At 40.7% G+C, this 25,834-nt stretch overlaps 1 protein-coding gene across 1 annotated transcript in view; it reads right to left on the bottom strand.

Annotated features, from left to right (window-relative positions):
• slc5a9 (solute carrier family 5 member 9) overlaps positions 1-25,834 on the bottom strand; it is a 115,752-nt gene that overhangs the window by 25,830 nt on the left and 64,088 nt on the right. Inside the window, exons 7-11 of the mRNA XM_072574255.1 lie at positions 22,208-22,413; positions 17,221-17,356; positions 16,804-16,911; positions 11,612-11,762; positions 3,014-3,182 (exon numbers count right to left, since the gene is read on the bottom strand). Coding sequence (XP_072430356.1) covers positions 3,014-3,182; positions 11,612-11,762; positions 16,804-16,911; positions 17,221-17,356; positions 22,208-22,413 — 770 coding nt within the window. The remainder of the gene's footprint in view (positions 1-3,013; positions 3,183-11,611; positions 11,763-16,803; positions 16,912-17,220; positions 17,357-22,207; positions 22,414-25,834) is intronic.

Raw genomic sequence — 25,834 nt, 5'->3', positions numbered from 1 at the left:
ACAAAGTTACAACATTAGCCACCCTCAAGTCAATAGGCACTTCACCCGTAGTTATAGGTGATGCAAATATTTCTGAAAGGGATCTCATAATTTCCTCTCTTACTTCCCATATGTTCTGGGATACATTAGATCAGATCCTAGAGATTTATCCACCTTTATATTCTCCAAGACCTCCTGAACTTCCTCTTCTGTAATGTGAACTGTTTTTAAAACATCAAAGTTTATTTCTCTGCATTCTCTATCCTCCAATTCCTACTCCACAGTAAAAACTGACAAAATATTCATTTATTATCTCTTCTATCTCCGGGGTTCAACACAAAGATGACCTCCTTGATCTTTAAGAGGCCCTACCCTCTCTCTAGTTAATCTCTTGCTCTTAATGTATTTGTAGAATCTCTTTGGATTATCCCTAACCTTAACTGCCAATGCTGAAAATGTGTTGCTGGAAAAGCGCAGCAGGTCAGGCAGCATCCAAGGTGCAGGAGAATCAACGTTTCGGGCATAAGCCCTGCCTGAAGAAGGGCTTATACCCAAAACGTCGATTCTCCTGCTCCTTGGATGCTGCCTGACCTGCTGCGCTTTTCCAGCAACACATTTTCAGCTCTGATCTCCAGCATCTGCAGTCTTCACTTTCTCCTTAACTGCCAATGCTTTGTCATATGCCCTCTTTGCCTTCTCATAAGAATGCTCCTACGCTCTTTATATTGATTAAAAAATTCAATCGAACTAAGTGGTCAGTATCTAAAATAACATCCTCTTTTATTCTTGAAGAGAATCTCAATATCTTTATTCATCCATTGTTCCTTAATCTTACCAACCTTATCCTTCACTCTAACAGGAACAAAATGCCTCTGAACTCTTGTCATTATACTCTTGAACACCTCCCACTTGTCAGACATCCTTTTAAGTGTTCATTTTTTTATCCACTCATGAGATGTGGGCATCGCTGGCTGGCCAGCATTTTATTGCCCATCCCTAGTTTCCCTTGAGATGATGTTGGTAAGCTACTTTATTGAAATGCTGCAGACCATGTGCTGTGGGTTGATCTACAATGCCATTAAGGAGGGAATTCCAGAATTTTGACCCAGTGACAGTGAAGGACCATTTCCAATTCAGGATGGTGAGTGGCATGGAGGGGAACTTGGAGGTGATGGTGTTCCATTATTTGCCCATTTAGAGGGCTTCAACTTTGGCAACGGTGGATGAGTCAGCCTCGGTCTTGCTCAGTTCACCATAACATTCCAGACATGCCAGGATGGTCAGGGGGGTGGTGGAAAGGCCACCCAGGGAATTTCACGGCCCCCACCCTACAAACCCACTGGCAGGAGCCTGTGAAATTTTCCTGGTACATTTCTGTGGATACTGTTCTGACAACTTACAATCTGGTGTTACATACATCAAAGAGAAACTGGGTGACAGATCCATGTTCTCCAGTGGTGTGAGAATGGAACCATCCCAGTAAGGCTCAATGCTATCAGGACAGATAGAAAAAACAGTGAGGGCCTTCATTATTGTTTCTCAGTGACAGATATCAGAAAGTATGTACAACAATCTTTATTCCAACTGACACCTTGTGAACTGACACTCTCGATACACTGGCAAAAATTATACACCTCAAATACTGGAAGCTTACTATATTATTGCGATCTCCTTGATACCTGAGCAGTCAGTTTAGGGTGCGAGTGAGAATGCTCTCTGCTACTAAGTTTTATTTAAGGCAAAGTTGCATTATTATTTAAGTGTTTTATACTGGGAATAAAGTATAACGGTGATGTGCACATCTCCTGCATTACACTACTGTGTGTTTTTACATTGATTATGTAGATCTCTTGATCAACTGGAATATTTGATCAACCAGCAAAGTCCTTGCCCCATAGAATTCCTATAGCTGGTGAGCAGGCCACTCAGCCCATCGAGTCCACACCAACCTTCCGAAGAGCATCCCACCCAGAACCATTCCCCACCAATCCGCTTCACCGCATTCCTGCATTTCCCATGGCTTAATCCACCTAGGCTGCATATTCCTGGACACTATGGGCAATTTAACATGGTTAATCCATCTAATTTGCACGTTTTTGGACTGTGGGAGGAAACAGGAGCACCTGGCGGAAACCCACGCTGAAGTCTGCTGCACTTACAGAAACACTGAAAGCCTGGAAACTAGGAGCAGAATTAGGCCATTCAGCTCTTTGAACCTGTTCAAATAAATCAATGTCGATCATCCATCTCAATACCATTTCCCACTTTTTCCCCATAACCATGAATCCATTAAAATCTAGAAATTTATCTTTTTCTTTAATGTATTCAGTGACTTGGCTTCCACAGCCTTCTGTGGCAGAGAATTCCACTGGTTCATGACCATTTGTGTGAAGAAAGTTTTCCTTATCTCAGTCCTAAATGGTCTACACAGTGTCCTCCTGCTGTGTCCCCTCATTCTAGAATTAGAGAATTGGATGAAAACGAATTGGAACTTGACACAGTACTGGCCACACACCAAAAATCCTTCTAAGAATGCCTGGACTTGCATCTGAAGAATTGTCACCTGGCTGAACCCATAAGGTTGTATCCTGGCCTGTTGGTTGAAGACACTACTGATTTAGAACCTCAGTATTCTTCCGCTGAAATAAAAGTGCCATTGAGCAGCTTTTGTTTTGAGTCAATCTTTTGTAAACACCTTACCTTTATATATTTTGACAGACACCATCTGTAAAGATTTAAAGATACCTTCAGCAGGCTGTCTATTATTAGAATATTAAAAACAGCAATTGCAACAGCTCTCACCCCCAGTGTTGCAAGCCAATAAAGGAAACCTTAAGAGGAGTGACCAAAAGCTTGGTTGACAAGATATTGAGAATTTGAATTCAGGCAAAATAAATACATTTTGGATTATGACACCAGTATCAGAAAGTAAAGAAGCAGTCAGAAAGTCACAGCAATTCAACTGGGTCATAAATTCCCAACTGTCATTGGGTGTAGCACCGGGTATCCCTGAAAATATGACGTCGGTTCTTACCTGCTCATTAACTCTCTTCCAGAATACCGCCATAACGAAAAGTGCAGTGATCGGTGGTGCGAGGTAACTTGTAATGGACTGAATGTAGTCAAACAGCCTGCCACTGTTAGCTGTCTGGATAATAGGGATCCACAATATACTGATGGCAACTAGGAAAACAATAAACACCCTGACAGAAAGAGGAAAATTAATGTAGAAGCAGAAGAAGAGAAAATTACAAGCTTTATTTCCCCTGCTGGGGAGGATAATCATAATAAATAACGTGAAAACAATATTCCAGCACATCTTCTGCATAGGTCAAGGGTCCCATAAGATTATTACAGATCTCTGTGCTGATTCAGATATGTCCATCAACAACGTACTTTATTTATAGACATTTTAACAATGGTGAAAAGTCTCAAGGGATTTTCTTTATTACAAGGAAGCCGGACAGTTGAATAAAAACATTAACCAACATGAATATTCCTCATTGCTGCATTTATGGAGTTTTTTGAGAAACCAAAAGATGCATTCCTTTCGTATAACTGTTGCACAAATAAATCTCCATGAATCTCTAAACAGTCATATAAAGCAGAGTGAAAGAGCTATTAAAAAAATCTCTTTCCCATTTATAAATGCCATTTAAGTAATAAAGATATTACAGGTAACTTTACACAAAAAGCGTGTGGAAAATGAACACGAAGATAATAGAGGGAATATTAAGAGTGACCAAAAGCCTACATGAAGATATATTGGATATTTGAATTCAAATTCTATTAATTTATTTATTCATATGATGTAGGTGTTGCTGGTTAGGCCAGTATTCATTGCTCATTCCAGATTGTCCTTGAGAAGACAGTTATTCAGTTAAATAAATCTGGAATATCAATCAGTAAGTAACCATAAGCCATCAGACAGTCAGGAAAATGCCAGTTGGGGAACAAAAGCTGTCATCAGAGGTAGCATCAGGCATTCCTGAAAATGTAATGCCAACCTGGTGTGGTACAACATGGGCAGGACAGTGGCCCAGCGGTTAGCACTGCTGCCTGACCACAGCAGGGATCAGAGTTTGACTCCGGCCTCAGGTGACTGTCTCTGTGGAGTTTGCACATCCTCCCCGCAGGGAAGCGGTATGGATCTGGCTGGGATGCTCTTTGGGGGGTCAGTGTGGACCTGATGGGCGGACTGGCCTGTTTCCACATTGTAGGGATTCTATGTGTAAGGACAAGAGATGGGACTAATTGCCATGATAACCTAGAATAAGACAAATTCTGTTTCAGGTCATAGAATTATATTGAGCAGAAAAATTCATTGGCCAATAAGACCATAAGACATAGGAGCAGAAATTAGGCTATTCAATCATGGTTGATAAATTTCTCAACCCCCTTCTCCCGCTTTCTCCCAAAACCCTTGATATTCAAGAACGTATCTATCTGAGTCTTAAATATACTCAATGACCTGGCCTCCACAGCTTTCTGTGGCAATGAATTCCATAGATTCACCACTCACTGGCCGAAGAAGTTTCTCCTTATCTCTGTTCTCAAAGGTCTTCCCTTTACTCTAAGGCTTTGCCCTCGGGTCCTAGTCTCTCCTACCAATGGAAACATCTTCCCAACATCTACTTTCTCCAGGCCATTCAGTATTCTGTATGTTTCAATTAGATCCCCCCTCATCCTTCTAAACTCTATCGAGTTTAGACTCAGAGTCATCAAACATTCCTCATATGTTCAGCTTTTCATTCCTGGGACCATTCTCATGACCCTCCACCGAACATGCTCCAGGGCCAATACACCCTTCCTGAGATATGGGGCCCAAAATTATGCACAATACTCCAAATGTGGCCTGACTAGAGTCTTTTGGAGCCTCAGAAGACCCATGAAGTCTGCACTGACAAAACTACCATAAAATTACATTAATCACACTTGGCCCACAGCCTTGAATGTAACGTTTCAAGTGCTCATCCAAGTACTTTCTAAATGTTGTGAGGTTTCCCTCCTCATCTAAACTCCAGCAAAGCGTATTCCAGATTTTCACCACCCTCTGGACGATAACTGTTTCCTCAGATTCATTCTAACCCTCCTCCTTTTAACCTTAAAATTATACCCCTTGGTACTAACCCTTCATGCAAAGAAAATAGCTGTTTTCTATCCACACTTACCATGCCCCTCAATCTTGTGCAGGTACATCTTAATTGTAAGACCATACAATACAGGAGCAGAATTAGGCCATATTGCCCATCGACCCTGCTCTGCCATTTGATCATGGCTGATGTGTTTCTCAATCCCATTTATCTTCCTCCCGTAACCTTTCATCCCCTTATCAATCAAAACTTCTCAATCTGTCTTAAATACACTCAATGACTTGGCTTCCAAACCTTTCTACAGCAATAAGTTACAACCTGCTTCCAGCTGAAGAAATTCCTCCTCACCTTAGTTCTAAAGGGTTGTCCCTTTTGAGGCTGGGCCCTCACGCCCCAGTCTGTCCTACTAGTGGAATCATCTTCTCCATGTCCACTCTATCCAGGCCTGTCAGTATTCTGTAAGTTTCAATAAGATACCCCCTCATCCGTTGAAACTTTGTCAAGTACAGAACCAGAGTCCTCAACCACTCCACAAATGACAAGCCCTTCATCCTGGCACCTCCATATCATCACATTCATGCCAACCTCCACTCGACCTGTTGCAATGTCAGCTTAGATTTGGGGCTCAAAACTGGTCACAATATTCCAAATGTGGTCTGATGAGAGCCTTATACAGCCTCAGCAGTACATCCCTGATATTGTTTTCAAAATCTCTTGAAATGAATGTGAACATCACATGTGCCTTCCCAACTGCCAACTTAACCTGTATGTTAAACTTAAGAGAATTCTGAATTAAGGCTCTTAAGACCATTTGTGTTTCAGATTTCCAAAGCAAATTTCCCATTTAGAAAATAGACCATGTCTCTATTCTTTCTACCACACTTTCCCACACTGTATCAGATCCCCTGTCAGTCTTCTCTGCTCTAAAGGAACAGCCTGAGCTTACCCAGCCTCTCTTCATAGCTACCTTGCTCCAACCCAGGCAACATCTCGGTGAATATCCTCTGCACCCACTTTATTGTAATCACATCATTTCTGCTCACAGCACTGCAACTGTGGCCTAACCAAAGTTTTGTACAGCTCCAAACTAACCTTCCTGCTCTTATACTCTGTACCACAACTGTTAAAGGCAAGTTTCCCATATGCATTCTTAACCTGTCCTGCTGTCTTCAGGGATCTGTGGACAAACTCCCCAGGGTCCCTCTATTTCCTATTGTCCTGCTATTCATCGAGTACACCCTTGTCTTACTACTTCTTCCAAAGTGCATCACCTCACACTCATCAGGGTTAAATTCCATCTATCACTGATCTTCCCATCTGATTAATTCATTATAGCCTCCTTTAGCTTAAGACCTTTTTCCTCACTGTCAACTTCCTGGTCAATCTTCATGTCATCCACAAATGTACTTATCATGTCTGCCACATTTTCTTTTGCATTATTTATATCTGTCATGAACGATAAGGGACCCAACATTGATCCCTGTGCTACATCACTGGACACTGGCCTCCAGTCTCACAAGCAGCCTTCTAACACCACACTCTGTCTCCTACCATGAAGCCAAGTTTGAATACAACTTGCTTTATTACCCTGGATCCCATATGCTTTTCGCTTCTTCATCAGTCTTCCATGTAGAACCTTGTCAAAGATTTTGCTGAAGTCGATATAAACCTCATCAACTGCATGACCCTCATCTATTTGCTCACTTCCTTGGAAAATTCAAACAAATGTGCTAGGCCTGACCTCTTTGTGACACAGCTATGCTGATGATCCCTGATCAAACCTTCCCTCTCCAAGTGGAAGTTCATTTGCTCCTTCAGAATTTTCTTCAATCGTTTTCTGACCAATGACGTGAGAGTCACTGGTCTGTCTTTCCTTGGCTTATACCTATCACCCTCCTTGAAAGTAGAACCACAGTAGCTGTCCCCCATCCTCTGGCATTGCCCTGTGGTCAGAATGGAATTAAAAACTTCGGTCAGAGCCCATGTAATATCTGCCATTGCCCCACACAGCAGTATAGGATGCAATGTGTCCGAACCTGGGGATCTGTCCACTTTTAAGCCAAAACCTCCAATATCTGCTCACTCCTTATGTCAAACTGCCAAAGAAACTCACAGTCTGTCTTCCTGAATTCTCTACCTACACCCTCCTTCTCCCAACGGACGACAGATGTGAAGTACTTGTTTAGCACCCTACTGATGTCTTCTGGATCCATGCTCAGGTTGCCCTCTTTAGTCCCCAGTGAGCCCTATTCTTTTCCTGGTTATCCTCTTTTACTTCTTATACTAATACGATACCTTGGAATTCTCCTTAAGCTTATCCTCCAGTGTTTCTTCATGGCCTCTCTTTGCTCTCCTAATTGCTCTTTTAAGTTCTTCCCTTGCACTTTCTGCACTCCATAAGGGCTTCCACTGATTTGCTTACTTTGTAACTGTTAGAAACATCTCTTTTCCTGCTAGGGCTTGTTATTCTGATATGTAACTCAACATTATTGGGCCCCCTGTATTCTCCCCAGTTCCTTTTTAAACACCCACCCCACTGTTCTGCTGCAAATTTAGCCAAAAGGGGACATGAGGTAGCTTTGGCAGATGGGGTAAAAGAGAATCCAAAGAGATTCTAAGTATATTAAGGGCAAAAGAGTAACTAGGGAGAGAATAGGGTCCCTTAAAGATCAATAAGGCTGTCTATGTGTGTAACTACAGGAGTTGAGTGAGGTACTGAATGAATATTTCACATCAGTATTTACTGTGAAGAAAGGCATGGGACTCAGGGAAATAAATATTGACACCTTGAAAAGAGTCTACATTACAGAAGAAGAGGTGCTGGAGGTCTTAAAACACATAAAAGGTAGATAAACTCCTGGGACCTTATCAAGTGTATCCCAGGACATTGTGGGAAGCCAAGGAAGAAATTGCATGGCCCTTGGCAGAGATAGTTGTATCATTGACAGCCCCAGGTAAGGTTCCAGAAGATTGGAGGGTGGCTAATGTTGTGCTATTATCTAAGAAAGGCTCCAAGGAAAAGCCAGAGAACTACAGACTGGTGAGCCTGACATCGGTGGTGGGTAAGTTGTTGCAGGTGATTCTGAGATACAGGATTGATATGCATCTGGAAAGGCAAGGACTGGCTTTGCACATGGTAAATCATGTCTCATAAATTCGACTGCATTTTTGAAGCAGTGACCAAGAAGATAGATGAAGATGGAGTGGCAGATATTATCCACATGGACTTTAACAAGGTCTTCAACAAGGTTCTGCAAGGTAAACTGGTTAGTAAGGTTAGATCACATGGGTTCCAGCGAAAGCTAGCCAATTGGATATAATATTGGCTTGATGGTAAGTGACAGAGGGTACTGGTAGAGGGTTGTTGTTCAGACTGGACGCTTGTGCCCAGTGGTCAGTGCTCGATCCACTGTTGTTTGAAGAGAACATAGGAGGCATGGTTAATACATTTGTGGATGACAACATTGGTGGTATAATGGATAGTAAAGAATGTTGTCTAAGAATACAATAGGATCTTGAACAATTGTGCCAGTGGGCCCAGGAGTGGCAGATGGAGTTTAATTCAGATAATTGCAAGGTGTTGCATTTTGGTAAGATACACCTGGGCAGGGCTTACACAGTTAATGGCAGGGCTCTGGGGAATGTTATCGAACAAAGAGACCTCGGGGTTTAGGTACATCGTTCCTTGAGCATCAAGTACAGGAATTACAACATCATGTTATAGCCATACCAAATGGTAGGACCACATTTGGAGTACTGTGTACAAGTCTGGTCACCCTGCTATAGGAAGGTTTTAATTAAACTGGATAAGGTGCAAAAATGGTTTACAAGGATGTTACTGAGACTAGAAGATTTGCATTATAAGGAGAGGCTGGATAGCCTGAGACTTTATTTCCCTGGAGCGTAGAAGGCGGAGGGGTGAGCTTATAAAAGTTTAGAAAATCATGAGGAGCATAGATAAGGTGAATAGCCAAGGTCCTTTTCCCAGGGTAGGGGAAGTCTAAAACTGGAGGGCTTAGGTTTAAGGTGAGTGGGGCAAGATTTGAAAGGAACCTGAGGGACAACTTTATCACAAAGTGTAGTGTGTACATGGAACAAACAGCCAGTGGAAGTGGGAAGTGGGTACAATTACAACAATTAAAAGACATTTGGGCAGATACATGGATAGGAAGGGTTTAGAGGGATATGGACCAAATGCAGGCAAAAAGGACTAGTCCAGTTTAAGAAACCTGAACAGCATTGATGAATTGGGCCAAAGGGTCTGTTTCTGTGCTGTATGCCTCCATGAGTTGATTAGCCATTCCCTGTCTACTTTGGCCTGTTCCTGCCTTGTTTTAATAAAAACTGCCTTCTTTCAATCCAAAACTCAATTTTGCAGGCCAATATTTTTCCTTTTCTAGAAATAGCACTAAAATGTTCTCCCACTGCCACCTCAAATATTTGTCTGGCTTCATTCCCCAGAATTAGGTCCAGCATTACACATCCCTTGTTGGACGTTCTACATGTTGATATAGAAAGCTCTCCTGAATACATTTCAAGAAATGTGCCCCTTCTAAACCCTTTCCACTATGGGTATCCCAGTGGACAAGTTGAAACCCTCTCATACAATTAAGTTTTTTTTTAAATACATCTCAGTGAATTGTCTTTATATATCCACTCCTCTATTGTCCACTGACTAGTACAGGGTTTATAATACATTCCCAACAATACGACTGCTCCCTTTTTATTCCTAAACTCAACGCATAAAGCCTCATTTGAAGCCCATTGTAAGGTACTGTACCTCCTTATTGCAGTAATTAACTCTTCAATTCATAATGCAATACCAACTCTTCTTTTCCACCCTGAAGATTTTAAACCCTGCAATGTTGAGTTGTTAGCCCTGCCCCTTCCTCAACCACATCTCTGTGGAGACAGCAACATTGCAATTCCATGTGTCCATCCATGCCCTTAACACATCTCTCTTACATATAATGCTCAGACTGAGTGCAGTCAGAATATCCTACATTAACAGAAGCAACTTGCATGAATTGCATGTATATAAAAGAGAATAAGAGTCATTTACAAATATAGTTTAATGCAGAAAATATTCATAAACTATAAAATAAGTTTGAAGAGAAAATATCAGATGCTCCACATGTTAACCAGGTAAAATACATTCTCCTTTGGGGTTTTAGCTGGTAGACCCTCACTAAATGAAACTAATTTCTTTCTGCCCTTCTCCCTATTGTAGGCACTCACATAACTAGCTCTATACAATATTCATTCTATAACCAAGTTATGCTAAAGTTTGCATCCTGCCCATATGTGATAATTAATCAATCAGTCACTCCAATTGAATAATTCTGATATAACCAATGGGCTGATCTTCATTCTATTATCACTCTGTTCAAATTTTAGAAAGCGATGTAGTGAGGTGAAAATCAGAACAATTAAAATGACCTTTTTACTCCACATCTTTCTCATACCTGCTTCAACCTTGAAGGAGCTTTGAAAAAGGTAGCCAGCATTCCCTTCTGAAAGAGGCAAGCCTCATTCACGTATTTAAATTGGGTTTTAAAGCATATAATTTGGGCCCAATGCAATTTAGGAATAAGGAAAGTTCAGGAGCTTGTTCCAGGCCCTGCCTGTTTTCACTGCCCTTAACCAATTAGCACTACTTAGGTGCTAGCCAATTGCATGCAATATCAGGCCAAACTTTCCTCCACTCTAGATAGGTGAGCAGCAGCCAGGTACGAACCCTACGTTCCACAGTCACCTCGTTGTCTTTGCACTAGACAAGCTGTAAATATTGGCCCAGTCAGTGATGTCTACATCCCATCAGTGAATTTTAGAAAGAGGTAAGTAGAGCTCAACCACCTCACTCTCTCGCTGCTCAGCTGGACATTGCCACAGAGGGTTAACATAAGCATTTCCATTTGAGCTCTTCACATTCCCTACCACATCCAAACAAGTAACATTGGCCCTTGATCAGCCTGGGAAAATCATTTTCATGCAGTACTATTAATGCTAGGCACAGTTGTACTGGGACGCTTCTAAAGTACCTTCCAACCCAAGGGTTAACTGGGTCTTTACATCTCATAGTGATGCAAGTGGGAAAAGTGCTGGCACACCTGACTGAGGGAAGAGGGGCTTATACCAACAAAGGTTTGTCAGAGCAAACCTTTCTCAGCAGATGTTTCAAAATAAATGAGAATCAAATAGAACACAACACTCCTCTTGTAGCAAGACAACTTGGCATACTCCACTGGAAATGAAAATCTAATGGTTTCTATAAAGTGTGATCAATTATATTCCTGGGTAACAAGTTAAGAGTATGTTTTCAGTATCAATCACACCCTAGGACCCTTCCACATAAGCTTTTTTTGAATTTGGTAATAAAGCTCCTTTTTTTGTTTCAGTAGAAGCATGGCTCTCAATCAAGGTCTACCCAAACAGAAAGCACATCACCGTTCGGCAGTATGGTAAGTTGATAATTTTTATTCTTATTAATATTTCACTGTACATTCAATTTTCGAATCATTTTTGAAGTCTGAACTTACCTGCCAACAATCATCAGCTCTAGTTCAGTGGCGTTTGACCGGAATCTCTGCCAGATATCCATGGTGAAGAGTGTGCTGCTGCTGTTAAAGATTGAGGTGAGTGAACTCATTAAAGCAGCCAGCAATACTGCTATCATCAGTCCCCTCAGGCCTGGTTCAAAATAAGCACAGAAAATAAAAGCAGTCACATTTAATATAAACTTTTTTTTTAGTGCAGGCATGTGTGGGGATAGGAAACAGCAGCCAACATCCAGAAACCCATGAATTCCTACAATGCAAATTGATGGCAGTCACAATCTTAGTCACCACTTACCAAGAAATGCAAGGGATAAAATCCTACAATTGCTGTTATAATTAAGAGATTATTGTTTTTTGCAGGCATCTGCAGTTATTACCAATGACCCCAAAAATGAGTACTCCACCAGCCCAGAACATAGAGACTGGATATTTCTCATGGGGATGGTGTTGGGAGTCAGCTATTTTTCTATTCCTATGACCTGATTGCACCTGGAAAAGCCCAAGCACCCTACTTTCATGATGGGGAGGAGTGAATGGGCTGGAGATGGGTCCATCCCCACCAGAGTTAGGCCTGAGGTGGCAACAGAAATGAGTAGATGGCAAAGCAAGAAGTTTAGAAAGCTCACCTCACTCTACTAAGCCATCAACCTGGTTGGTAAGGTTATCTTTGCCTTCATGGTCTGCCCCATACATGCTGCATGCTCAGCCATATCTCCATGTAAAGTCCAAGTTCTTTCCATACATACTCAACTATTATTTTTCTTATTCATTCAGGAGATGTGGGTTTCACTGACTAGGTCTGCATTTACTGCCTACCCCTAACTGCCCTTGGGAATGCAGCATCCTTTGTAACTGTGTCAACAAAACCTTGTTGGAATGAGTTCAATGTTCAACTGAGTATGTATAATTGGACCATTGGATCAATAGAAAAACACAGATGTATGGCCAATTGCTCAGTCTGCCAATGTTGAAGCAGCTACCAAATGGCATCAGTATGAATGTTTGGCTGAGCTCCAAGAATTACTAATGAACTCAGTCCGGCTGAGATTTGTCTAATCAGCTACAAAGGGGAGTGCCACTTTGTGTAACTGACATCCTTATTACCTAGTAAAACCTGATGTTTCTTTTAAAAACTGTTTCAAAGCAAATATGTTTATCATACATAAGGTTAAGAAGGTTTCCTTAGTGGGATTATCAATGAGTATTTGAATGACAACTTTATGAATAAGCGGGGTTCGGATTTTCAAAGGAATGGCTAAGTTTTGTTTTGGTTCTGTTCCGAGGTTTATAGGGAGCAAGTTCCAGCATTTTGTCACAGCAACAGAGATGAAAAAATTATATTGTTTCAGGTCAGAATGGTGTACATTTTATATGGTAATTTACATATGCTAGCACTTCTATCTGTTTGCAGTTCTTCTTAATGATAGAGGCCATAGAAGATGCTGTGTATAAGGAACATTGCTTTTATTCATTCCAGGGATGTGGGCCAGCATTTATCGTCCAACCCCAGCTGCCCTTGGGATGGTGGTGGTGAGCTGCCTTCTTTAAGCATTGCAGTCCATTTGGTGTAGGTAGACTTCGAACACTGTTCAGGAGGGAGTTCCAGGATTTTGACTCAGGGATACTGAAGAAATTGTGGCACATTTCCAAGTCAGGATGGTAATTAGCTTAGAGTTAAATTGGAGATTTTATGGTTCCCATGTATCTGTAGCTCTTATTCCTCTGGACTATGTTTATTATGGATTTGGAAGGTGGAAAGGGCTTTTCTGAATTCTGAAATTTCTGCAGTGCATCTTGTAAATAGTTATCACTATTGGGCTACTGAGTGCACTCTGGAGGGAGTGAATATTTGTGGATGTGGATCTAATTAAGCAGGCTGCTATGTCCTGGATTCTGTTAAACTTCTAAGATATTGTGGGAGCTGCACCACTATACTCCTGACGTTTGCTTTGTAGATGGTGGATAGGCTTTAGGGTGTCAGGACATGAGTTATTCACTGCAGGATGCCTAACCTCTGACCTGCTGTTGTAGTCACAACATTTAAATGGCTTCTGATTTAACGGTAACACTCACAATGTCAATATTGGGGATTCACTGATGGTGATGCCATTGAATGTTAAAGGCCGATGTTTAGATTATCTCTTACTGGAGATGGTCTTCACCTGGCACGTTTGTGGCATGAATGTTACTTGCAGCTTATCAGCCCAAGCCTGGATTTTGATCAGGTTCTGCTGCATTTGAACATGGACTGCTTCAGTATATGAGGAATTGTGGATGGTGTTGAACATTGTGTAAATATCAGCAAAGATCCTCATGCTGACCTGAGGGTGGAATGAATGTCATTGAGATGAAAATGGTTAGGTTTGGGTCACTACCCTGAGAAAACCTCTGAAACTTCTGTAGTGCAGTGGTAGTGTCCCTATCTCTAGATCAGGATGTCCAGTTTCAGGCTATACCCAAGCCAAAGGTGTGTAATAAGATCTCTGTACAGTTGGTAAGAAATTATCCTGAGGAACTCCTACAGATATGTCCACATTATTGGGTAAATGCCGGTTTATAGCTGTACTGGAACAGCTTGCTTAGGGGTGCTTAGTTCTGGAATACATGTCTTTAGTACTATTTGGTTCTGGCAGGGGCCTTTGCAGTATCCATTGCTTTCAGTTGTTCATTTGCTAATACATGGAGTGAATTGAATTGGAAGAAAACTGCATCTCTTATGTTGAGGATCTCTGAAGGAGGCTGAGATGGATCACCCGACTGCCACTTCTGGCTGAAGATTGTTGTAAATGCCTCAACCTTGTCTTTTTCACTGATGTGCTGCACTTCCCCATCATTGACGATGGGGACACTTATGAAGTTTCCTGCTCCAGCAAGTTGTTTAGTTGTCCACTACCATTCATGACTAGATGTGGCAGGTTTGCAGAGCTTAGACGTGATCTGTTGGTTGTGGAATCACATAGCTCTGTCTATCACTTGCTGCTTTCCTGAGCCTGGCGAAACGCTGCAGTGATTCTCACATATAGTCCATAATGCTATCTCTGTCAGCAGTCATAGAGAGAGTTTAATATGGTGAATGGGATGCCAATTGCTTTGTCCTAGATTGTATCAAATCTCTTGAGTATTAGAGTTGTGTTCATCCAAGCAAATGGACAATTTTCCATCACACATCTGACTTGTGCCTTGTAGATGGTGGACCAGCTTTAGGAAATCAGGAACTAAGTTACTTGCCACAGAGTTTCTAGCCTCTGGATCACTCCAGTAGTAACAGCATTTACAGATTATTCGTTCAGATAATCGATTATTCAGTTAATCGATTAAATGCCTTTCCTCTGGGGCTCAGAGTTTTTAAGTCTGCTGGGAGCTATATGTACTTGAGGCAGCAGTACACTGCGCACGAGTCCCCACTCTCCCATCCAACACCGCCTCCCCCCCGCCCCTGTCCAACACTGCCCCTGTCCGCCCATCTAACACTGCTCCCTGCCCGCACCCCCAACCCCATCCAACACCTCCACCACCCCCCTCCCATCCGCCCATCCAACACCGCCCCTGTCTGCCCCCGCCAACACCATTCCAATACCGCCACCCCCCCCCCATCCCCTCTCCGGGGCAGCCGGACTGGACATCAACAAGACTGCTGCTGCCTTTTGGGGGAGGTGGGGGTGAATCTCCAAATTGTGCGCGCACACACACACACACACACACACAAACAACGTTTCACTACAATGTTTTACTGCAACTTTCTGACAGGTTCCATCTTTGCCCTGTGCAGGACTATGTTGGAGAGATTATTTGGGGAAGGAGGTTTAGGGTACACCCCTGTGTTGAACTCTAGGGAAAGTGTGGGGAGAGAGAGTGGGTATGCAGTCAGACATTTGGAGATGGTGCCTGTATACAAAAGACGCGATCAGTGTCGGAAATATGTCTTTGATGTAATGTGTCTATCGGGACCTCGAGATCTACTTCGAATAATCCGATATTCTGATAATTGATATTCAGATAATCGAGGTTCCTCTGTATATGGCCGATCAAGTAAATGTTTGATCAATGCTAAACCCAGGGTGTTAAGCGTTTTTAAGTTTGAAGCAGCACTAATCATTCAAAGAAACGTCCAAGGGCCCCATCCAATTAATCTGGCATATCAGACACCCAAACAAAAGCTGTAGGGTGTGGAATGGAGGTGGAAATTGTCCAGCTCTATTTTGTTACTTGGTCCAGAGCATTTCAACAAGGCAGGGGTAGTTAAGATTCACCCTAATGAATCTCTGATTTAAGTGTTTGATTCCTGGAAATTAAGGCTGATGTCCTTAATTTTGAAATTTTCAGAAAATTAACTGGACCCACTGAAATTTCCTAAAGCAGAGATCTTTCCATTTGGAATGCAATGATTTTGTAAGTTCTACATTCGTGGAAAAAGTCTGCAAAGAGCATCTCTTGGAGAAAATTAAAAATCACACAACACCAGATTATAGTTCAACAAGTTTATTTGGAAGTCCTAGCTTTCAGAGGAGCAGTGCTCTGAAAGCAAGTGCTTCCAAATAAACCAGTTGGACTATAATCTGATGTTGTGTGATTTTTAACTTTGTCCACTGAAGTCCAACACAAGCACCTCCATATCTTGGAGAAAAGGGGAAGATAAGTCATCCTCTGCCGATTACAAGTTCCCCACCAAACCACTCACTATCCTGACTTGGGACTATATTGCCATTCCTTCAGTGTCACTGGGTCAAAGTCCTGGAAGTTCCTCCCTAAGGGCATTGTGGGTCAACCTACAGTACATGGGTGCCACAGTTCAAGAAGGCAGCTCACAACCACCACAAGGGCAACTAGAGATGGTCAATAAATGCTGACCAGCCAGGGATGCCCACATCCCATGAGTAAATAATAAAAATAAACAGTGAGCTATAAAGTCAGACTGGACTGCATGGTCTGTCTGCCTGATTTCTGCTGGAAAATTGACATCTTGCTGTGGTGGTGCACAACTGGTGGAAGAAAGCAACTTTTAGAAAGATGACACAAAATATATTAATTATGAAATGATAACAATAATTGACGGTATCAACAATCTTGCCTGTGGAAACACTAGGCAGTAGAGAAGGAAACAAAAGAAAACAAAATTTTCGACATTCATATGTGTAAAGTTCTGGAACTAAAATATAATGCATACACAGTCTCACCTACAGGCATAAGTTCCACCACCAGTTTGGGGTATGCTATGTTTGAACATCCTACTCTGGCTCCACAGACAGATTCACAAATATCAGGATCCACACAGCCTACCTGATCTGGAAAAGGTCAAATTAAATTTATATTGAAAAAACATGGTCAGTAACTGCATTCTTTAACTTTTAAAAGCAATTAACAACATAGATCCTCGTGTTAGTTTTTTTCTCTTTATAATGCAGCAATTGAAATCATCATTATTCATTCCTTTGTCACTTCACCAATCTAGATTAATGCTCTGGAATATCACAAGAGCAATTAAAAATCTAATGAACCATTCTATGAAAGACAAGAACTGATTTCTGTAACTGTTTTAATCATTGTTTTAAAGCAAAGCCTTCTGTTCTTTTAATCACCAATTTTATACATACCTGGAAAAAGTGCTCTACTGATCATGCCCGGCCAAACAATAAAAAACATTGGCAGCATCTTCAGGTATCCTCCAAAAACTGATCCTCCTTTAGCATGAGAAAGGTTTCTTGCTGAAAGGGATCTCTGCACAATTACCTATTTATAAAGAGACAACAGCAAATAAATAAAATGAGTTTAAAAAATTACCATCTCATTAAGGTCTATTAACAATAGAAGCAAAGGGGAAGAAAAAAGCAAAGTATTAGGGGGAGACACAGGACTGAGAGTCACCTGCTTGGTGCCAATGTAAGGGAGATCTTGAACAGGTTTGGAAGGATATTGGAGTAGGAGGGAGGTAATTCCAGTTGTTGTGATCCACATTGGGACAAACAAAACAGGCAAGAGTGGCGAAAAGCCCTGATTGGGGAATATCAGGAATTAGGAACAAAAGTAAAGAACAGGTCTTCAAGGGTTACAATTTCTGGATTGTCACCCGTGCTACATGCAAATTAGCATCGAGGTAAGATAATTAGGGAAGTAAACATATAGCTAAATGAGTGGCTTCGGAAAGAGGGATTTCACTTCATGGGCACCGTCATCAGTATTGGGACAGGTAGGAACTGGGTTTGGGATTGGTTCCATCCAAACCAATCTGGAACCAATGTCCAATGGAAAGGCTAAATAGGGTGGTCACAAGGACTTTAAACTTGTAAATAGGGGTGAGGGCTCAGGGGTAATTAATAAATTTTCAAAGTCAAGTAACAGAACAGTGAGTAAAGAAACAGTCAGGAATCCTACGTCAGATATGGCAGGTAATGGCAAGACTATAAGTATTGATTAAAATGAATAGAAATAATAAACACATGACTAAAGTATCGGTGCTGAGGGACAGGTTACAGTTCTCTATACAAGTACATGGATTGTGAGGAATAAATTCAATGAACTGCAGGCACAAATTCAAATTGGAGATTTGTAAGGATTACTGAGACATGGCTAAAGGATGGTCAAAATTGGGAAATAAATATATCAGGTTAAAAGATTTATAGGATGGTATAAGAGATGAAGTCGTCTTACTGGTTGGAACCAAGATTACTTCAATGGTTGAGACTGTATGAGTGGACTTGAAGAACAGTAAAGGATCTAAAACTGTAAAAGCAGTGGTAGATTGTACAAATGCAGAAATTAGGCAAATGTATGGCAAAACTATAGTAGTATTAATGGGGGATTATAACTTTCACACAGATTAGTAGAGGCAAACAAGAACCTATCAAAAAGGAGGGGAATTTCTGGAGTGTGTTCAGGATAGTTTCCTAAAACAATATGTGCTCTTTGCAACAACGGGACAAACAATATTGGATTTAATTATGAATGAGTAATGAGCCAGATTTAATTCATCACCTAATTGTGTGTGAACATTTATCAAATAGTGATCATAACATGATCCACATTCAATGCAGTATTTGAAAGTGAAAAGCATGAATCAGCTGCTAGTTTTAGATTTAGCTAAGGCTGATGAGATGAGACAGAGACTGACCACAGCAAACTGTGAAAATCTGCCCAATGGCTGAAACAACTGAAGAACAGGGAAGGATGTTTAAAGAAACATTTAACACAATACAAAACCAGTTTGTGCCCAAGAGGGTAAAGCTCCATTTCACGGAAAAAAACAGACATGGACAACAAAGGAAATAAGGGACATCACAAAACTAAAAGAAAAGGCTTACAAAAATGCAAAAACAGCACACATCCTGCTGAATGGGAAATGTACAAGGACCAGCAAATAGCCTCAAAAAGGATGGACAAAGGAAACTTGCCAGGACATCAAATTCAATTAACAAGATATTTTATTGTGACAGAAAGGGAAAGCAGGTGGTCAGGAGCATCACTAAAGACTAAGAGTGGGGATATTGTCAATGACTTCATGGAAATTACTGACAGGTCAACTTATTACTTTGCCTCAGTATTTATAGTAGAAGAGGAGGATAGCTTGTCAGAAATCCCAATGAAATTAGTAATGGTTCAGGAACAGGGACTGAATAAAAGTAAAACATCTGTAATGAGGAAAATAACAGAATTAAAGGATGATAAATCCCTAGGACCTGACAGTTTCCATCCAAGGCTGTTAAAGGAAGTAGAGGAGCACAGTGTAGACACCCCAACTACAATTTTCAGAGTTTTCTAGATACAGGAGTTGTCTTTCTGGATTGGAAAATTGCACAAGTCACACCACTTTTTAAGAAGGGCAAAAGAGGAAAATCTATGAATTATAGACCAGTTAGCCTTACATTTGGGTGAGGAAATAGCAGGAGTCTATAATCAAGGATAGGGGAACTGAACACATTGAAATTATTCAGTTAATCAGGGAAAGCCAGCATAGACTCATGATCGGTTGCTTGCGCCTGACAAACCTCATGGAGCATTTCGAAGAGGTGACTAAGGAAGTGGACAGGGGAAAGTCTATGGATGTTGTTGATATAGACTTCCAGAGATATTTGATAAAGTCCCACATGATAAACCGTTAACTAAAGTAGAAACCCATGGAACTGGGGGCTAATTACTGATATGACAGAGAAATTGGTTGAGTGGCAGGTGACAAAAAGTAGGGGTCATGAGTAGGTACTCAGACTGGCAGAATGCGGCCAGTGGTGTACCATAAGGATCTGTGTTAAGGCATGCAAATTTTCAGATGACACAAAATTAAGCAGCATTAGAGACCACTGTAGATGGTAGCATAAAATTACAAAGGGACATTGATAAACTAAGTGAAAGGACAAAACTGCAGCAGATGGAGCTCAATTTTTTTAGATTAGATTAGATTACCTACAGTGTGGAAACAGGCCCTTCAGCCCAACCAGTCCACACCAACCCTCCGAAGAGTAACTCACCTAGACCCATTTCCCTCTGACTAATGCACCTAACAGTATGGGCAATTTAGCATGGCCAATTCACCTGACCTGCACATCTTTGGATTGTGGGAGGAAACCGGAGCACCCGGAGGAAACCCACGCAGACACGGGGAGAATGTGCAAACTCCACACAGACAGACACCCAAGGCTGGAATCGAACCTGGGACCCTGGTGCAGTGAGGCAGCAATGCTAACCACTGAGTCACTGTGCATAAGAAAGTCTGAGGTTATCCATTCTGGACGGTAAAAGGATAGATCAGTGCACTTTCTCGATGTTATGAAGTTAAAAATTGCACTTGTCAAAAGATGCTTGTGAGTTCAGGTCCATAGGTCATTAAAGTGTAACAAACAGGTGTAGAGGATTATCAAGAAAGCTAATGGAATGCTGACCTTTAAATCTAGAGCACTGGAGTACAAGAATGCAGAAGTCATACACAAAACTCTGATCAGACCCTATATGGAGTACTGTGGGCATATCTGGGCACTACACCCTATGAAGGATGCATTGGCCTTGAAGGGATTACAACATAGGCTTATAAGAATGATACCCGGACTTCAGGGGATAAGTTATAAGGAGAGATTACACAAATTAGACCAATTTCGGTAGAATTTTGAATTAAGGAATAATCTGATCGAAGTCTTCCAGACATTAACAAGAAAATACAGGGTAGATAATTAGTTCCACTGGTTGGGGATTCCTGAACTAGAGTCAAAAAGTGTGATGCGAGTAAAGCACAGCCGGTCAGGCAGCATCCGAGGAGCAGGAGAGTCCATGTTTCGAGCATCAGCTGATTCCAGAACAAGGGAAAATAATCTGAGAATCAGGGACAGACCTTTCAGGAGAGATATCAAGAAGTCCTTTGCACACGAATAGCAGTGAACACAGGATTAGTTGTTACTTTTAAATTGGAGATAAGATAAATTTTTGATGTGCAAAGGTATTAAGGGATATAGCCTAAGGCAGGTATATGGAGTTAGGCCAGAGATCAACCATGGTCTCACTGAATGGTGGATGACGCTCGAGGGGCTGAATGGCCTACTCCTGTTCCTATGTTCCTATGTTAAAATACTTACTCTAATAGGAGTGATTTTCCACTCTAATTACAAAATTCCTGAAAAAGGCAGTTGCATGCCAGTTGAAATGGGCAAACCAAATGGGCACTCTACAAGGCTTGCATCCATTCAGAAACAACTGCAAGCATGTTTAACATAAAATAAATGCCCCAAAGCAATTCAGGGAGACACAAACAAGTGAGCAGATAGGGTTAAATATCTTATGAAATCTAAAAGTTAGAAAACTTTATTTCTATGACAGTCCTGAAAGCAGACACAATAAATTGTAACATTATAGGTCTCTACCATTGTGGAATACGACGATGGAAACTTTCATTGGATTCATTCATTATTCTAGGCAAATTACTGTTTATCATTGTTAATCCATTTTCTTTAAATAGGTTAGCATTTCCACTAAGACAAAAGAAGAAAAATGTCAGGTGTAGAAAATAAGTATTTGCACCTGAGCAGCCCAGAGGTTAATTTCACTGACAGCAGGCGAGGATTTACTGTCAGTAATAATAACGTGCAAATGTTTAGCATCACTAAATACATGCTTGTTAAAATAACAGGAATCAATTATAAATTCATTCAGCATTTAACTGTTTTAATCACAACAATAAGTTCTAGCCTAACAAGTAGGGCAAAACAGGATAATTTGAGCGCTCTGTCAGTTGTGACTGTAGTCCAATTGAATAGTTACACAAAGATCAATGCAATGCAGAATCTTGGTTTGTTGCTACACACTCCTACTCATAACCAACAGCTTATCCCTTCAAACCTAAGCAAGCCCTTATTCGCTCACAGATATGCAAACACTTTTTCTATGTGTTAGAAATGGACTCTTGGGTCTGAGGGTTTATAACGAGGAAAATCAAAAGGTAGTTAGAAAATGAGAAAAGGGAAAGACAATTGTACTTAATAGTCCATAATATAAAATCGTATAATTAGTTCCCACAATAATTGCTAGGAATAGATAAGGTGGTCAACTAATTTAAAATGTACAATTGCTATCACATCTTCCTTTCTTCAGGCTGATGTGGTTTACCTGATCAGTGCACCAGCACCATGTGGCAAGCACTGTAAGACCAAAGATGAGCCCAGGCCAAGGGATATCACCAGTGACTGGGTCTCGAAACATGTGGAAAGCATCTGCTCGAGGCATGTGACATGTAGTGTTTGGCACAGTAACGTTAGGAATTGCCTGGAAATAGTTCTCCACCAGCCCTGAGTACCAACCAACTTTGTAAAAACCTAAATTCATAAAAGATGCTTTTTAGTGCTTCATACTATAATGATTCTTTCAGGTCGTTCATACATTTGTTCATTAAAATATATTAAAATGACATTAAAAGAGATTAAGGGTTAATATCTGTAATACTGTACGTATTTGTCTAAAAGCTGATTTTGTAAAACAGTCAAATGTTTGACTTTTGATCCAAAATAACATAATGGCACTGGTTAAACTACATTGTGATTAATTACTTACTGTTAATTACTACAGTTTATCGATTTGAAGGCAAACGTGGAATTTTTCAATTTTCTAACAGCATTGTCCCAGCCAACTGGTAAGACTACTGGGCACCACGTGGTCAAACATGGTGCCTTTGAGAAAGAATAAAAGTCTGAAGCAGAATGAGTTAATGAGCACTCTCAGAATGATTGGATTATAATCTGTGCTTCTGTTCAATTCTATACCTTGAGAAAAGCGAAGGAGGATGTCTATACAGAATTCAACATGAGAGGCAGAAGGCACAAGAATCATTAAAATTAAGTCCTTCATCAGAAAATTAAATAATCTTAGTGTCTGCCACTTAACCCAATGATATAATTATCAAATTCTACTGTTTTGTCATGCAGTCAAGGAGTGTGGTGTTGGAAAAGCACAGCCAGTCAGGCAGCCTCCGAGGAGTAGGGGAATCGACGTTTCGGACATAAGCTGTTCATCATGCAATAGATTGAAAAACGGGTATCAATGGCTTGTACTAGGACTATGGGTGAAAACTATGAACTTCACCAAGCCAGCACACAAGATCATTACCAAGATTGGTGAGAAAATATTTCTTGCAAAGTCGATTGGCCATGAGAAGTCACAGTTCACAGTGTTTCCATCATGCATGGCGGTGGCACTAAATTCAAGCCAATTGTGATACTCAAGGACAATGCTCTCCCTAAAGATACATTCCAGAAAAGTATTGATATCAGATTCATAGAAATGGCAAATGGATGAAGGCGGTTACAAGAAATTGATCAAAGGAGTGTGGAATTTGAGACCAGAAGGACTATGTGTAGAAAAAAAATTGCTCATCGGGAATGTCTTCAAATTCTACTTTGTTGACAATATGTCATGATGTAAATCAGTCAACTTGAATGTGGCAATTATTCCTGGAAGTCTTATCAATGTTGTTCAGCACTGGGACATGTATATGTAAATGATTCAGATAATGAGGACAGAGAGCATCCATATGATGACATTGCGCAGCCAGGCTATTGGGACAAATTGGTAATTCAGGTAGTGATCAGTGCTTTGAAGCATTTTAATGTGAACTGGAAATAACTTGTTATAGTATATACTGTGTTGGATGAAATGTGAACAGTTTGCAATGCTATTAAATGAAATAAATGTTTCGAGAATTAATGCTAATTCTTTAACATTGTTAATTTTTATTTTTTTCCATCATGGTGGTCTTTTAATGGTCCAAATCAAACATGAATATCAATTCCTTAAAAAAAATCTGTTCATGTAAAGGTCAATCCCCTGATTTGTGGCCTAAACATCTCATAAATTCAACTTGTGTGAGCTACATTCAGTGTATTTTGTATCATGCATTACACGAATGACAATTTTGTGAATATATCAATAGTTTTCAGGGCTATTGCAGAATATCCCTAAAATTATGCTTTTAATATTTTAATCATTTCAAAAATGCAAGCTTACAGGGTTTTAGAAACATAGAAAATAGGAGCAGGAGTAGGTTATTCAGTCTATTGAGCTCATTCTGCCATTCAACATGATCATGATCCACACCATACTCTTTCCATGTACCCCTTAATACCCTTAGTTTCTTGACATGTACTCCTTTCTTAAATGAATTCTGTGAATTGGCATCCAAAGGTCTTTGTTTCATATAGAATTATACAGGTTCACCGCACTCTGAGTGAAAACATTTCTCCAAAACAGCCTACTGCATGTCCTGACATTGTGACCCCTTGACCTGGACCACCCGGCCAAGAGAAATACACCCCTGCAATCTGTCTGTCCATTCCGTCAGATGTTGTATGTTTCAATGAGATCCCATCTCATTCTTCTAAGCTTTAGTGAATATAGGCCTAGATAACCCAATTTCCCTTCATACAACAAACCTGCCACCCCATGAATCCATCTGGTGGACCTTCACTGCGTTCCTTCTATGGCAACTATATCTTTTCTTAGGCAAGGAGGATCAAAACTGCATATAATACTCTAGCTATAGTCTCACCAAGGCCCTGTACAGCTGCAGCAATACTTGCTCCTGTACTCAAACCCTTCGGCAATGAAGGCCAACATAGCATTTGCAGCCTTGACTGTTCGCGGCACTTGACTGCTTGCTTTCAGAACTGGTATCACCATGTGGAGTTTTCCATGTATCTAGACAGCAAGAATAAAATTCTTTAGAGAAGTCTCCAATATCAGTATTGTGATGAAAGCTCATGAAATATTATTGTGATTATTGTTTAGAAATTTGGCTTCTAGCGCAGACAGAACCAGTTTTAAGTTTAATTTTTGTATCGATATTGTTTGGTTAAGAATGGGAGAACATAGTTCCATTTTGAGTCCTAACAGTAGTGCAGGGATGTTTGTAAATGGGTGCACATTTATTTAATTCAGGCCTTTAAAAATAACCCTCAAGGTGAATAAATCAGTGCCTTAGAAAGACAAGGTTAGATGAGAAAAAAAAGTTAGGCAACTGCCCAGCTACAAGGTGTCATCTGATACAGGAAAGCAGAAACAGAAACTGAACAGAAACAGAAAGAGAAAACAATCCAGAAGGTTTCTTTCAGTGAATGTGCAGGTTTCCATCACAGAGAACAGGCCAATAGCAACAAAGGTGCTGTTTGCTTAGCAGTCTCCAAAGCAATTTGGGCTGAAAGGCAGTTCTGAGTGGTTTAATGTCAGTAACAGAAAGTTCCAGAAACAGAAGACAGTAGAAGAAATCATATCAAGAAACAGAGAGCTATGTTAACAGTCTAGATACAGTCTCATGAAGCAACATTAACTAAAGAAGCAAATAACTGGGTGGATGCAGGTGTTCGTAAGAAATAACCCACATGCAGCCAATATACTGAACAAGGAACTTTGAAGTGAAAACTGGCTAACTTTTTGCTGAGGTTTGAGCATCTCTCAGGCTGTTGTTGAGGATAGCTAGGTTATATCTTTATATCTGATCTTTGCGATAGGATTGGTTCAACTAGTACTTGCATAATGTAAAATTGTTTGCTTCGTTTTTCCTTTTGTGCAATTAATTTTGATGTTCTTTTGTTAAAAGTACACTTGCTGCCTCTTAAGAGCATGTTCAGTGACTGACCACCATGGTTACAAATCACAAAAACAAAACAGATGCTCTGACAAGCCAGGTTTCACCATGGAAACCAGTTTGTCTGGTATTACCATCAGTTGGAATCATTATGGTATATG

This window comes from Chiloscyllium punctatum, chromosome 7 (genome assembly GCF_047496795.1).
Source record: "Chiloscyllium punctatum isolate Juve2018m chromosome 7, sChiPun1.3, whole genome shotgun sequence".
Lineage (NCBI taxonomy): Eukaryota > Metazoa > Chordata > Chondrichthyes > Orectolobiformes > Hemiscylliidae > Chiloscyllium > Chiloscyllium punctatum.
Note: the sequence above shows the minus strand (reverse complement) of the source record. Positions and strands in the feature narration are given on the sequence as shown.